Genomic DNA, 14,455 nt, shown 5'->3' on the forward strand with positions numbered 1-14,455 from the left:
CAGTCCCACAAACGACCACCAAATATTTTTTTTAAAACTTTTGAATGAAGGGTTCAAAATTTATCCATATTTTGATTTGGCTTCAATACTATTTTGAAATTGGATATATTTTACGTAAACAACCTGTGCTAAATATGGATTTTTGTTACAATGATGATTTTGTAATTTTGTGGGGAGAGGGGTATGGGGATTGAACTCTGGGTCTGGGCATTGTCCTTGAGCGCTTCACATCAAGGCTAATGCCCTACACCTGGGCCAAGGAATTGTCCCTGAGCTCCCCTACCCCTGGAGCCTCAGCCCCACTTCCTGTTTTCTAAGGTCTTTAGTCTACACTGGCTTTGAATTGATCCTCAGATCTCAGCCTCCTGAGTAACTAGGATTACAGGCATGAACCACCGGGCCCGGCTTACGATTTTGTAATTCTTGCATTAAGGAAAAACTGTTATTTGAGTTCAAACTGTTATTGGAGTTCTAAGCAGTAGCTCAGTCTGCAGAGAAAAAAAATGCCTCCTTTAAAAGGAGGCATGGAGGCAAAGGGGAGTGCCTTGAGCCCATGAGAGTTCTTCAACTGCAAAGAAAGGCTAAAGTGTGAAGTTTTAAAGCAAAAATCAGGAAAAGTTAAAAAAAATAGAAATGTTTTCTGGAAAAACGTGGAAATGAGATTGTCCTCATTGTTTCAAAGTGAAAAAAGGAAAATTAGGACTACCAAAACGATTCTTTAATTGCTATTTCAATTTGCCCTTATAAGCTTTTGGTAACAATTTCTAGCAGGCCCACAGAGAAGGACAGCAGATTCTTACAAATCTGTCAGATGTAACTTTGGTCCTTTATGAGTTCCAGGTAAGACCAAGCTTAAAAATAGATGGCTTTTTGTTGACTGACTTGTTGCTTTTAATTGGAGTAAAGTTATAAACTCCTTAATATTCATAGCTGAGATTTGGGAGTCTCAGAGAAATTTGTTGTTTGATTTTGAGAACTGTAAATTGACACAAGGAGTGTGCTACTAGAAGAACTCTGATACAGTTTTGTATTCTCTAGGCCCAAGCTCTGAGGCCAGTACCCAGCCTGTCTTTAGTGGACTTTGGGAGCTGTAATCAGAAGGGATCTCAGTCTATAGAACCGATGTCAGGTAAGAATCCCAGGCAGCTGATTCAGAACCTGAGTCTACCATCCACATGTTCCTCCAGTCTGGGATTGATGATTGGTTTGAGGTTCCTGAGTTTCTGTTGCCCTAAGCCCTCATGACTCCAGATGCTAGAACCTGGCTCCTGAGGTTCCAAGAGCATGTTGGATGATTCTCCAGACTAAGAAAGTTGGAAAGCTGTCTGTTTATCTGCTGACCCACAGAGTCTTCTGTTCACTCAGGTGACTTGGCCAAAGTGTAAGATGAGCAGAGCAATAAGTCTAATGAAATCGTGAAGTGTGTACCTACCTTGAGTCTTGTCATCTTGCAACTGAATTTTTAGGTTTTGTGTTCTTTCTCCTAAAGGTTTTTGTGCTCTGCTTCTAGCTTTTTGCCCTTAGCAATCCTTGCTTGGGTTCACATGTGTTTCTACATGAACTTGTGTCTAGGGAATGTTCTATATGGGATATTAGAGTAATATGTGCTTGTCCTATACTTTTTTTTTTTTTTTGCCAATCCCGGGCCTTAAGCTGAGGACCTAAACACTGTCCTTGGGCTTTCTCAAGGCTAAAACCTTACCTCTTGAGCCAAAGCACTACTTGTGGCTTTTTTCTATATATGTGGTACTGAGGAATCTGACCAGGCCCGCGTGCATGCTAGACAAGCACTCTATTACTAGGCCAAACTCTTAGCCCCTTGTCCTGTAATTTTATGAGTGAAACTTAGGAATGTTGGAAGGAGGGCCCTCTGGATAGCAATCTCCCTTCTGAAAGACAGACCTGGTCACCTCTGACAAGCCCTACAGAGCAGAGGTAGAAAAACACAGACAGGGGATGATGATTTTAGCTTTCTTTGTCTTAAACATTAATTGGTTCTACTTCTCAGAACACAAGATTCATGTGATAGTCTTTCCTCCAACACTATCAGTCACTTGGTGGTGTTAGAAGGTTTAAACCAACTGTTAAGTGGGCAATTGTGCTGGACTGAGGAATAAGCCAGAGCCAAGTTTTCAGAGGGGACATTATGCTGTGGTTTAGGGTGGAAGGATAATTATCAAAACTAAAGGTATCTTTATGTACTAATCCTTAATATTATTGTGATGAATGTATTCAGCCTTTCCCCACTATCCTTTTTAGTTTGCCATGTCTCTTTGGCATTATAAGAAAAGATACAGAAGAAAACTTAAGGTAATGTGTCTTGCTCAAGGAAGGGACAGAAAGAGAGAAAAAGAGAAAGAAAGAGAGAAAAAGAGAAAAAGAAAAATATCTAGTATTAATAAAGATATAATTTTCTTTTTCTTATTGGAGATAAGAATCTCATGTTCTTTAGTGCCCGGGCTGGCTTCACACCTCCAACTTCACATCTCAGTCTCCTGAGTAGCTAGAATTACATGCAGGAGCCATCGTGCCCAGCCCATGTATAATGTTTTGACCAGGAAAATCTGGAGGAAAAATCACAGGCTCTTCTTTGACTACTTCATTTGCCTTCTCTCCCAGCTATATTTCCAGAATATTGTGGTCATTGTCAACAGGAAGAAAGAATGAAAGAATCTCTGGTGAGTTGTTTCTTTTTAATTTATTTTTGCCATTCTTGGGCTTGAAGTGAGGCCCTGGGCATTGTCCTTGAACTTCCTCAAGATTAGCACCCTACTGTTTGAGTTACAACACCACTTCTGGCTTTTTCTATGTATTTGGTAGGCAGACACTCTTCCTCCTCTCTTCTTTTCCTCCTTTTCGTTTCTCTCCTTTCCTCTCCTCTCCACTCCTTTCTTGTCCCTCTTCTTCATTCTTTTCCCTGCCCCTTTGTTTCCCTTGTCTCTCTTTCATTTGGTTTTCTTTTCACCTTATGTCTGAGAAGAGGACTTGCTTTGTTTTCCACAATTGGTGTCTAACTTAGAAACATGTGATACACCTACCCCTGTCTCCATCATGACTTTCCTGTACTACTACTGGAGATTAAACTCACAGACATCACAGTCTATTTCTTCTTTCACTGCTGATATAATCATTTGAGCCATGACTCCAACTTGTTCATTAGCTGATTAGTTTGAGTTATCTACCCAGGTTGGCTTCCAGGCCTCAGTCTCTTTTTAGTAGCTAGGGTAGGATACCAGTCCTGAACCAGAAGTACTTGTAATGTTTTGTTTTTCTTTTTTTCTTACCTGAATATTTAACAGTACACACAGGTCCCTGAAACTCCTATCTCCACTGAGCCACAATTAACCAGGAAGTGGCAGACTTGAGCTGAAGAGCTCAGGGCCAGTGCCCAGGCCCAGAGTTCAATCCCCACAACCTACAAAATTAGATTAAAATAATCTGTCCCTTTACTTTTTTTTTTTGCCACTACTGGGCATGAGCTCAGGGCCTGAGAACTGTCCTTGGACTTTCTCAAGGCTAGAGCTCTACGACTTGAGCCTCAGCACCACTTCCAGCTTATTTTTTTCTATGTATGTGGTACCAAGAAATTGAACCCAGGTCTTCATGCATGCTAGGCAAGCAGGCTACCACTAGGCCAAACTCCTGGCCCCTGTCACTTTACTTCTATACAATAAAATTTAACTGTGTTTCATTCCATCTGAAAATAAATGTCTTGTTAGGCACAGTGGCTCATTCCAGTAATCCCCGATACTCTGGAGGCTGAGTTCTGAGAATCACAGTTCAAAGCCATCCCAGGCACTAACTTCAGTCTTTAGAAATCTAATAACAAAAATGGTTAACAGAGGGCCGGGAGTTTGGCCTTGTGGTTAAAGTGCTTGCCTAGCATGCATGAAGACCCGGGTTCAATTCCTCGGTACCACATACATACAAAAAAGCCAGAAGTGGTGCTGAGGCTCAAGTGGTAGAGCTCTAGCCTTGAGAAAAAAGTCCAAGGACAGTGCTTAGGCCCTGAGCTCAAGCCCAGGACTGGCAAAAAAATAAAAAAAAATGGTTAACAGAGGATATTTCTATTGTGGTAAATCAAATTCTATAAGGAACAAATAAATCATTAGCTACTTGTTTTTTTTTATTATTTGTGTAATGTATAGAGGGGAGTACTTGAGATACGGCTGGTAAGAGCCACTTTTGGAGCTTGTCCACCAGGTTCTCAGCAGACAGAAATTTAATCCTTTGACACCTGGGGCTAGGGGTTTGGCCTAGTGTAGACTGCTTGCCTAGCATGCAGGAAGAGTCAGGTTTTATTTCTTAGTACCACATACAATCAAAAAAAGCCAGAAGTGGTGCTGTGGCTCAAGTGGCTGAGTTCTAGTCTTGAGAAAAACCCTAGGAAGGTGTTCAGGCCCTGAGCTGAAGCCCAGCACTGGCCAAAAAAGATTAATCCTTTGATTCTTTAATTATCCCTATTACAATCCAAACCAGTACCTTCAGGTGTAAAGTTGAAAAAAAAATACAAGTTATGTACTGTGATGGTATTTAAAACCTTCAGCAACCATTCTGTTTGTAGTTCTGCCTTTTCATGTTGCTTTGGATTGACATTTTATGATATGTTATTTAGTTATACTCTTTGAAGTAAGAAAGTGAAACTTTTGGCCCAGGACTGAAAAAAAAAAGAGAAAAGAAAAAGAAATATAGTAGTGACAATGTACCTAACCTGGGAATGTCTTCAGGTTACCTTCCCATGGTTGAGTCCTCAGGTCTCAGCTCCACTTGGGCTGCTTGTCCTAGGGAAGAGGGGTCCCTTTTTCAAACTCCTCTGCCTAGAAGAAGCAGCAGTTTTCTGATTCTCAGTGAAGGGAAGGAGGTGCTGCTAGAGATAAGGATGCTGGAGAGCAGTGTGAGCTTGGAGCTCACAGCCTACAGAAGGAGGCTGCAGCAGACTTGTTCTGAAGAAAAATCAAGGAATGGGAGAGGAAGGAAAGTTAACAATTTAGTTAATATTTTAGATCAGTTGGCCAGAGAGGGGCTTGCTGAGGCAAACTTTTGATCTAGTTGCTGAGAAGATAGAGAGAAGCACAAATATTTATTTTTATGTATTTGTGTGTTCAGGCACACGAACATGCACACACACTCTTGTACCAGTGTTGGGGCTTGAACTGAGGGTCTCATTCCAGTGCTTGATTTCTTCCTGAAAGGCAGATTCTCCACTACTTGAGCCAAATATTCACTTTGAGTTTTTTTGCTAATTTATGGGCGGTAGGATCCTGTCAGCTTTGTCTGCCTAGGCTGGTTTTGAACAGAGATCCTTAGATATCAACCTCCTGGTTACAGCAGGACCCATCAAGCATCAAAGTCTAGGAGAGGAAGTAGCATTATGGCTCAAGTGATCAAGCACCAGCCTTGGGATGAAGATTCAGGGACAGTATCCAGTTCAAGTTTAAGCCCTATGACTGAACAAAACCAAAAAAAAATTTTGAAGAAATTTCTAGAGAAGTACATGCCAAATTTGCAAAGGCACTGCCTTATTTGTCAACTTGTTAGATATTTATTTATTTTGAAAAATGGCAAGATCAGTACAGATAGGAAAAAGTCAGTCACATCATATGGGCCTCATCTGCTATAAGAATTGTCATGGTAGTTCATGTGAAGGAAAGACACCAGTGAGTCCTAATAGTTTCATCTGGGTCTGTTATGAAAGGATGCCTCCGATGCTCCGTTAGAGCACTGTGCTCAATATAAAGGGCATCTAATGTTATTTATGGCAGTATTCACAGTAGTAGAAGGATAGAGACAACCCAAATGTCTATTGATGGACAAACTAAATGTGGTATATCCATTTAATGGACTATTATTCAACCATAAAGAGGAATGACAGTCTCACCCATTCTACAACATGAACGTTTCTTTAAAAATATTTTAAGTAGCTGGGTGCAGTGTCTCACCCTGTATGCCTAGGTAACAGGCTGAGAGGTGAAGATCGAGGTTCAAAGCCCACCAGGAACTATATAATGTGAAACTCAGCCAGGTGTGGTGGCTTATTATTATCATTCCAGCTACTCAGGAGGCAAAGATCTCATGATTAAGATGCAAAGCCAGTGTGGCACAAAAGGACTTGAGACTCTTTATCTCTAAATCTCCACTTAACCACTAGAAATGGGAAATGGGATTTGGCTCAAAGGTAGGGCAGTTGCCTTTAACTGAAGAGCTCAGGGACAGTGCCAAGGCCCAGTCCAAGCCCTAGGGCTGCCTAAAAAAAAGAAAAAAGAAAGGAATTGAGGTGGGAATAATTAGTAGAATATCATCCTTGGGCAAAAAGGTTCAACTTCAAATGGAGAATGAAGAAGGTGGCTTGTGTTGGTGAGAAAGACCAGGCTCGGTGCTGGGAGTGGGCCTTAGTGCTAGTGTTTGCCCAGAGACCATAACAGGATCAAAGCAGGTCTTGGTCCACTCAGCCCCAGCAAAAGCAAGAGGGCGGAGCCCCAGATCCCCTAGGTCAGAGCGTCAGCAGGGATCCACAGTTGTCTGCAAAGCCATCACAGGAAGGTGATTGTCAGCAGCAGAAGAAGAGGATGGGATTGGATCCCCTAGGCCACAGGAAGGGCACCAAAGGGAGCCCTGCACCCCTGCTCCCAGCATGGACCAGTCAGCACCCAGCAAAGCAACACTTGTGCTTTGTCTCCGCCCTGTGGGCCAGGTAGAAGATACATTTCTTAAGAATCATTGCTACCCCTTCTCATGTTTTTGCCCCCATTTTCCTTCCACAACCCCCCAGCCTTATTAAAAAAAAAACCCACAAAACAAAACTGCTTAAGGGCTGGGAGTTTGGCCTAGTAGTAAGAGTGCTTTCGTAGCATGCTGGAAGACCTGGTTTATTACCACATAGGTAGTAAAAGTTGGAGGTGGTGCTGTGGCTCAAGTGGTAATGTGCTAGCCTTGAGGAAAGTCCAAGGACAGAGTTCAAGCCCTAAGTTCAAGTCCTAGGACTGGTTAAAAAAATATCTGGTTAAAAATCGGAACTCTGGTGAATTACTTTGGGACCTCTGCAGTACTGTCTTAAAAACAATGGGGCAGCAGCCTAAAAAAGCCAATGTGCTTTGGAAAAGCAATCAGGAAAATATTGGGGGATTTCACTGAAGTTGGGCCTTAAGTTTCTTTAACCCCAGTGTGCAGACATTTGCAGGCGACCCAGCAGGGGATGTGATGGTTCACTGGACAGACAGACCCTGGGAGATGCTGTGGCTGTCCATCCCATCTGGAAAAAGTGGACAGAACACTCCTCCCTGACTCCATCTAGAGGAAGGCTGCTTTGGACCTGCTGAACTAAGACTTTGGTTGTGGGGCATTCTTTCTGTGGTAAATGTACAAGAAAGAGGAAAGTTAGTATAGAAAACTTTAGGAAAAGAATTGAGGAAACAGAAAAATGGTTTCCTTTGGATAAGAAAGGGCCTGAATGGTAAGGATTGTCTTAAAATGTTGGTTCTGAAGGGGAAAAAGGGAGGAAGACAAATCCCAGAAAGTTTTGAATATGTAGGAAATGGTATGAGTATATCTTAAGAATGAATCTTACAAGTAAAAGTTGGTATATAATTGAGCTAGCTATCATAAGAACAGGGTCAGGATTGGTGCTCTGATGTGGAACTATTCTTTATGTCCACCTGAGGGGGGTTATGCTTTGATGCAGGTTTCCCAATTGTGAGGGCCTTATTTGGTGCACAACTGAGAAGGGGTTGTATGCTCTTCCTAACCAAAGAATGCTGTTTGTCCAGGTCTGATGACAATTGCCACCCCCAAGCTATGTGCTTTCTCTGATGTCCAGTAACAGCTCCAGGAGTCATTGGAAGGAGATCATAGCTATTGGTTTAAGTTCTCCCCATTGGAGGGCGACCTCCCCCTAAAACTCAGGGAGCTGAACTAGCTGATAGTGCTAATCATAATTTAATCCAGTCCTTACAGACATTACAAACCCCAGTTTCTCCATGACCACACCCTAGATCCTGTTTTCGGAGGAATGTCCCCTGATATACTGCTGAGTAATATGTAACTACCATTGTAAAAGTCCTTTGTTTCAGAAGAATTGTTGTTATCGGGAGGGAGTGTGGGGAGAGAAATGGAGAGACAAACATGAGAAGGGGTATCAATGTGTGAGAAGTAATGAATGCATCTACTATCTGGCGAATATAACTGTACCCCATCTATACATTACAAGAAAAAAAATAACTGATGTTATTATGTTACTGGAACGTTTGTTTTGTGTATGGGTGTTGTGTGTGTGGTGGGTGGGAGGTCGAAGGGCTTGAACCCTGGCCTGGGCATTGCTTCTGAGCTCTTCAACTCAAGGCTATCGCCCTATTCCTGGCCCTCAAGCGACCACCCTTTCCCTGAGTGTCAGCCCTACATCCGGTTTTCCAGTGATTAATTGGAGATAATAGTCTCAGAGACTTTAGTGCCTGGGCTGGCTTTGAACTGAGATGCTCAGATCACAGCCCCCTGAGTAGTTAAGATTACAGGAGTGAGCCACCGTGCCCTTTTTTTCCCCTTGAGTCTCTGCCATTTGTTTTTCTTTTCACCTTATGCCTGACACGAGGACTTGCTTTGCTTCCACAATTGTTGTCTAACTTAGAAACATGGGATACACCTACCTCTGTCTCCATCAGGACTTTCTTGTACTACTGGAGATTAAACTCACAGGCATCACAGTCAGCTTTTTCATTCACTGCTGGTACTATCATTTGAGCTATGACTCCAACCTGTAATAAACAGAGCACCACTTCCAGCATTTTTTCCTGTGTGTGAGGTACTGAGGAATAAAACCAGGGTCTTCTGTATGCTAGGCAAGCATTCTACCACTAGGCCAAACTTCTGCCCATGAAAGGGTAGATACTTATATTTTCTGTCAGTCCTCTGATTTGAACTTTGAGCCCGGGCACTGTCCCTGAGCTCTGTACCTCAAGGCTACCACCTCACCCCTTGAGCCACAGTAGAACTACGGGAGTATTTTTTATATAGGGGGGAAAGGGTCATGGGGCTTGAACTCAGGGCCTGGGCCCTGTCCTTGAGCTCTTCAGCTCAACATACCACCCTATCCCAGGGCCTGGGCTTTGTCCTTGAGATCTTCAGCTGCATGGTACTGCCCTACCCTTGAACCATAGCCCCACTTTCCATGTTGAAATTAATAATTGGAGGTAAGTGTTTCATGCTTTGTAGGCTTTGTAGTGCCTGGGCTGGCCTTGAACTGATCCTCAGATCTCAGTGCCTGAGTAGCTAGGCATGAGCCACTGTGCCCAGCTTGTGAGTACTTTTTAATGGAACTGAATAGACTTTCCATTGAGGCAGAATGTGAAAATACCAGAAGAGATGTTTTGTTTTATTCACTGTTTTCCTGATACATAGTAAATTTCATCTATATAAGCTCAACACCCTCTTCTGACCCTAGCTCCTAAGAATTGTTGCCATATCTCTATTGCTAGCACTAGAAATGTGTTTTGATAAATTAGAGAAACTAAGTTAATATAGAGCCAAAGATTTCTACTGTTATGTTTAGTTCTCCCATTGAATAAGCAACACAGCAAGACCCAAACATTTTATACTGAGACAGAAACGGATGGAGAAGACTGAAATTCCAGAATTGGTGTTCTCATGACTCAGGGTTAATTAATTTATAGAAATAAATGTGCCCTCACAGAAGCTGGTGTCATTTGATGATGTAGCTGTGGATTTCAGCTGGGAGGAGTGGCAAGAACTGGACATTGCTCAGAGGACCCTGTATAGAGATGTAATGCTGGAGACCTACAGCAACCTGGTGTTCTTGGGTGAGCAAAAGTCACATTAAGTTTCAAGTTCAAATTTATTTTTTAGTAGATACATGAATATTTGTTATTTATGTGTAAGATTCCATTCCATGTGAAATGTCATTTCTTTCTAAGATAAACTTTAACTAGATTATGAAACTCTACAGGCATTTGTATTCTCGTTCTTCAAGAAGTCAAAGGAACATTTTGATAAATCTATGTGTCAATAACTAACTTTCTTCCCCAAGTTGAGTTAATTATTGTGGGTGGATATTCATTATAAAATAGGACATAAATCACTATTGTAGGAATGATTGGGAAACCCTTAATTTCTAGTGTGTATTTATTTATTTATTTATTTTATTTTATTTTTTTGCCAGTCCTGGGCTTAAGCTCAGGGCCTGAGCACTATCCTTGGATTTTTCTCAAGGCTAGAACTCTACCACTTGAGCCTCAGCACCACTTCTGGCTTTTTCTAAGTATGTGGTACCAAGGAATCGAACCCGGGTCTTCGTGCATGCTAGGCAAGCACTCTACCACTAGGCCAAACTCCTAGCCCCTCTAGTGTGTATTTATAATCCAAATCTGATACCTGATACAGGGATTCATAGCTGTAATCCTAGCAATTCAAGAGGCTGAAATCTGAGGATTTTAGTTTGTAACCAGCAAGGACAGAAAGTCCTCATGAGATGCTTATCTCCAATTAACCACCCAAAACTAGAAGTGAAACTGGAACTCAAACTGACAGAATGTTTGGGTTGAGCGTACGAGCTGATCAGGTTGAGGTCACAAAACCAGCAGAATAAATTCCAAGCTGGAAGAAAGTCAGCCATGTGAGAAATGAGAAACAGGATTCAAAAGTAACTGTGTGAATAGGATGTCTGAGATCTTATACTACTGATAACTCAGAATAATCAATAGTTCTACACTATTTTTTATTAACAGGGCATTGTGTTTATAAACCTGAATTGATTGTCAAGCTGGAACAAGATGAAGAACCATGGATAGGAGAAACCTCAGAGAAGAATTTCATAGGTGAGCTAATGCATCTTGCACAGTCGTTTTTGTTAGATTCAAGGTTCAGTTAGTAGCTTCAACTTGTAGCATATTCAGTAATAATATTACTTTTCCTGAGTCCTACATGTGGCAGAGAACTAGGTGAAATTCCCTCCCCCTTTTTTTTTTGGAAACTAGGGCTATGCATGTTGATGAAATTAGTATTCCAGGGTGTTATTCTCTCATAAATATAGTAGCTTCTTGGTGGTAGGCAGAGATTGTGATCCAAAACCAAAAGTTTTAGTCCAGAGAAGATGATTAACTAGATGGTCAGCTGGAGTAACTCGTCTTCCATGGTTCTGACTGGAATGACAGAAAAGGAATTTTGATGAGAGTTGGTCTAAAATTAAGAGAAAAGCATTTTGAAATTCCCTAAGATTTTTAGTGAGAAGTTAAAGAGATGTAGCTATAAATCCTTACTCTCAGGAACTATTCCTGCTTAGGTGAAAAGCGAAATAATGTCTAAACCACATTAATGGTTGCTGCATGTACAAAATATTGCTGTACATCACCTAATGGTTGAGAAAGAAAACGTAGAGTGTTTGTCTAGCATGTAGGAAGATCAGGTTCAGTTCCTTGGCACCACATTCAAAGAAAAAGTCAGAGTGGTGCTGTGGCTTAAATAGTAGAGCTCTAACCTTGAGAAAGCCCAAAGTCTGTGCTCAGTCTCCGAGTTCAAGTCTCAGGACTGGCAAAAAAAATAAATAAATAGGGGCCTGGAGTTTGGCGTAGTAGTTAAAGTGCTTTCCTAGCATGCGCGAAGACCCGTATTCAATTCCTTGGTACCACATACATACAAAAAACCTGGAACTGGTGCTGAGGCTCAAGTGGTAGAGCTCAAGCCTTGAGAAAGTCCAAGGACAGTGCTCAGGCCCTGAGCTCAAGCCCAGGACTGGCAAAACAAACAAACAAACAAACAAACCATGTATTCCCCAATGGTAAGTGAAACGGTGTCTAAACAAAACTCCAAAAATGCTAAAGTGCTTAGCTTAAAACTCTAGTAATGTGTAGTTGAATAATCTGAGTAAAAAGGAGGTATGAAAAAGAAGAAAAAACTGAATTACAGAGGAACATTATTTTCCATGGTAAAATATCAGTATTCCCTCCTAAATTAATACATTATGGTGAAAAATCATACATTTCAGTTCCCACTTTGATACTTTAAAATCTCTTACAGTTCAGATGGGAGAAAATATCTTTTAACTTTAGAGAACCTTTCTATCTCATTTATATTTTTATACTTTTTTCTGTGACTTGTTTTAGATGTCCAAGAAATGGAGGATGCAATTAAGACATGCCCGGAAAGTCCACATGGAAGTGTGTGTGAAGTAGCAGTCACAAATTGTAACACCATTGAGGAAAGAGTAAGATTAGGAACAAGTTTTCATTTGAGCTCCAGACATAGACCAGGGCTAATAAGGAATAATGAAAACTCCTTAGAGATGAGGACAGAGAAACCTTATGAGTGTGTCAAATGTGGGAAGTTTTTCAGACAGAAGTCATACCTTGCTTTGCATCAGGGAACACACACAGGAGAGAAACCTTATATGAATGTAACAAAAGTAGGAAGTCTTTTCACCCAGAAGAAAGACATTTGTGTTCATCAAAGTACACACACAGGAGAGAAACCTTATGAATATACTAAATATGGGAAGTCTTTGACCAGTAAGTTACACAATCAGAGAACGCACACAGAAGAGAAACCTTATGAATGTAACGAATGTGGAAAGTCTTTCAGGCAAAAGTCAGCCTTTAATGTTCATCAGAGAATACACACAGGAGAGAGACCTTATGAATGTAACGAATGTGGAAAGTCTTTCAGCCAAAACTCAAGCCTTCTTGTTCATCAAAGAACACACACAGGAGAGAGACCTTATGAATGTAACAAATGTGGAAAGTCTTTCAGGCAAAACTCATGCTTTCGTGTTCATCAAAGAACACACACAGGAGAGAGACCTTATGAATGTAACAAATGTGAAAAGTCTTTTAAGGAAAAGGCACACTTGAAGGTTCATCAGAGAACACACACAGGAGAGAAACCTTATGAATGTAAAGAATGTGGAAAGTCTTTCAGGAAAAAGTCAGCCTTTAATGTTCATCAGAGAATACACACCGGAGAGAGACCTCATGAATGTAACAAGTGTGATAAATCTTTTACTCAGAAGGCACACCTTCTCCGTCATCAAAGGACACACAGAGAGAAACCTTTGAATGTGACAAATGTGGAAAGTCTTTGGCTCATAAGGCAGACTTTCATTTCATAAGAGAACACACGTGAGATAAACTTTATAAATGAAGAAAATCGTGAGATAAACTTTATAAATGAAGAAAATGTGAAGTCTTTTCTATAGAATGCACACCTTTCTATCCTTTAGAGTACATGCAAGAGAGAAACCTTATGAATGTGATGAATATGGTAACAACACCAGAGAGAAACCCTATCAATGTAACAGTTACAGAAATTCACCCAAAAAGCTTACTTTCCACCAGAGAACACACACAGGAGAGAAATTGTATAAATGCTACAACTATAGGAGTCCTTTAAAGAAGTGTATAAAACACACAAAGGACAGAAACCTTAATATTGCGACTGTAAAATCTATCATCTGGAATGCATACCTCAGTGTTCATCTGAGAAGTGATTAACATAGAAAAAAGAAATAATGTGCAATGACTTATTTGTAATTCAGTCCTCAGTGCATTTGAAAACATACACAGGAGAGGAACTCTGGGTATGATATATGAAGAAAAATAATTGAAGCAGAGGTCACTCTTCAACAGGTATCACAGATCTGAATACATGACAGAATCTCTGTAAATGTAAACGTTAGGGTGAGTCTTCCCACCAGAAGTCTATCTTTAGCAATCATTGGAAGACCTGCATAGGAAAGAATCCCAGTTCATGAAAATCTTTGTCAGAAACCTCAGTAAATGATACGGAGATAGGCTTCACAGCACAGGTAAACTGGCTATGTTGGGAAACCATTTTTTACCCTTGGTCATTCACTGAGCCAACATTTCTTGTCCTCTTATTACTTGAGAGGGGATAATGTACATAGTTATTATTCAAAGGATTTGGACACAACTTATGGGCATTAATTTCTTCTAGGCTTGACAAGTAATTAAAAGAGTAAAGTTTTTGACTTGTGCCTTTTGTGCTGAAGAATGGTTTGTCAAAGTAATTTTATAAACTCTTCTGAGAAATAAAGAGATTGATACTGGAGTCATGTCATCTCCAGGGTGGTTTGGAAAGTGATTAGAAAAGATCGTGATGGGCTGGAATTTGGCCTACTGGTACAGTGCTTGCCTAGCATGCATGAAGACCCGGGTTTGATTCCTCGGTACCACATACATAGAAAAAAGCCGGAGGTTCTGTTATTTGCTTGTGTCTTTGCTTTAATATTTTAAGCTTTCTGACATCTCCACTGTGGTTATCTTCAAATTTAGCTTTCATGTGAACCTTTTTTTGTGTGGATCATAGGGCTTGAACACTGGGCCTAGGCGCTGTTTGGGAGCTTTTCTGCTCAACACTACCACCCTCTCCCTAGAGCCAAGCTCCACTTCCCATTTTCTAGTGAGTAATTGGAGATAAGAGTCTCTTGGGGGGGGTGGGG

The 14,455-nt window shown here is 41.0% G+C and overlaps 1 protein-coding gene across 1 annotated transcript; it reads left to right on the plus strand.

Annotated features, from left to right (window-relative positions):
- Positions 1-1,122: 1,122 nt before the first annotated feature.
- Positions 1,123-13,117, plus strand: LOC150044734 (uncharacterized). Its single transcript, XM_090321153.1, has 5 exons — positions 1,123-1,129; positions 2,620-2,678; positions 9,680-9,806; positions 10,731-10,820; positions 12,105-13,117. Exons 1-5 carry the CDS (start codon positions 1,123-1,125, stop codon positions 13,103-13,105), a joined length of 1,284 nt encoding a protein of 427 aa, XP_090177279.1. The 3' UTR covers positions 13,106-13,117.
- The last annotated feature ends 1,338 nt before the right edge of the window (positions 13,118-14,455 follow it).

Source organism: Megascapheus bottae, chromosome 29, assembly GCF_031878675.1.
Source record: "Megascapheus bottae isolate mThoBot1 chromosome 29, mThoBot2.hap1, whole genome shotgun sequence".
Classification (NCBI taxonomy): domain Eukaryota; kingdom Metazoa; phylum Chordata; class Mammalia; order Rodentia; family Geomyidae; genus Megascapheus; species Megascapheus bottae.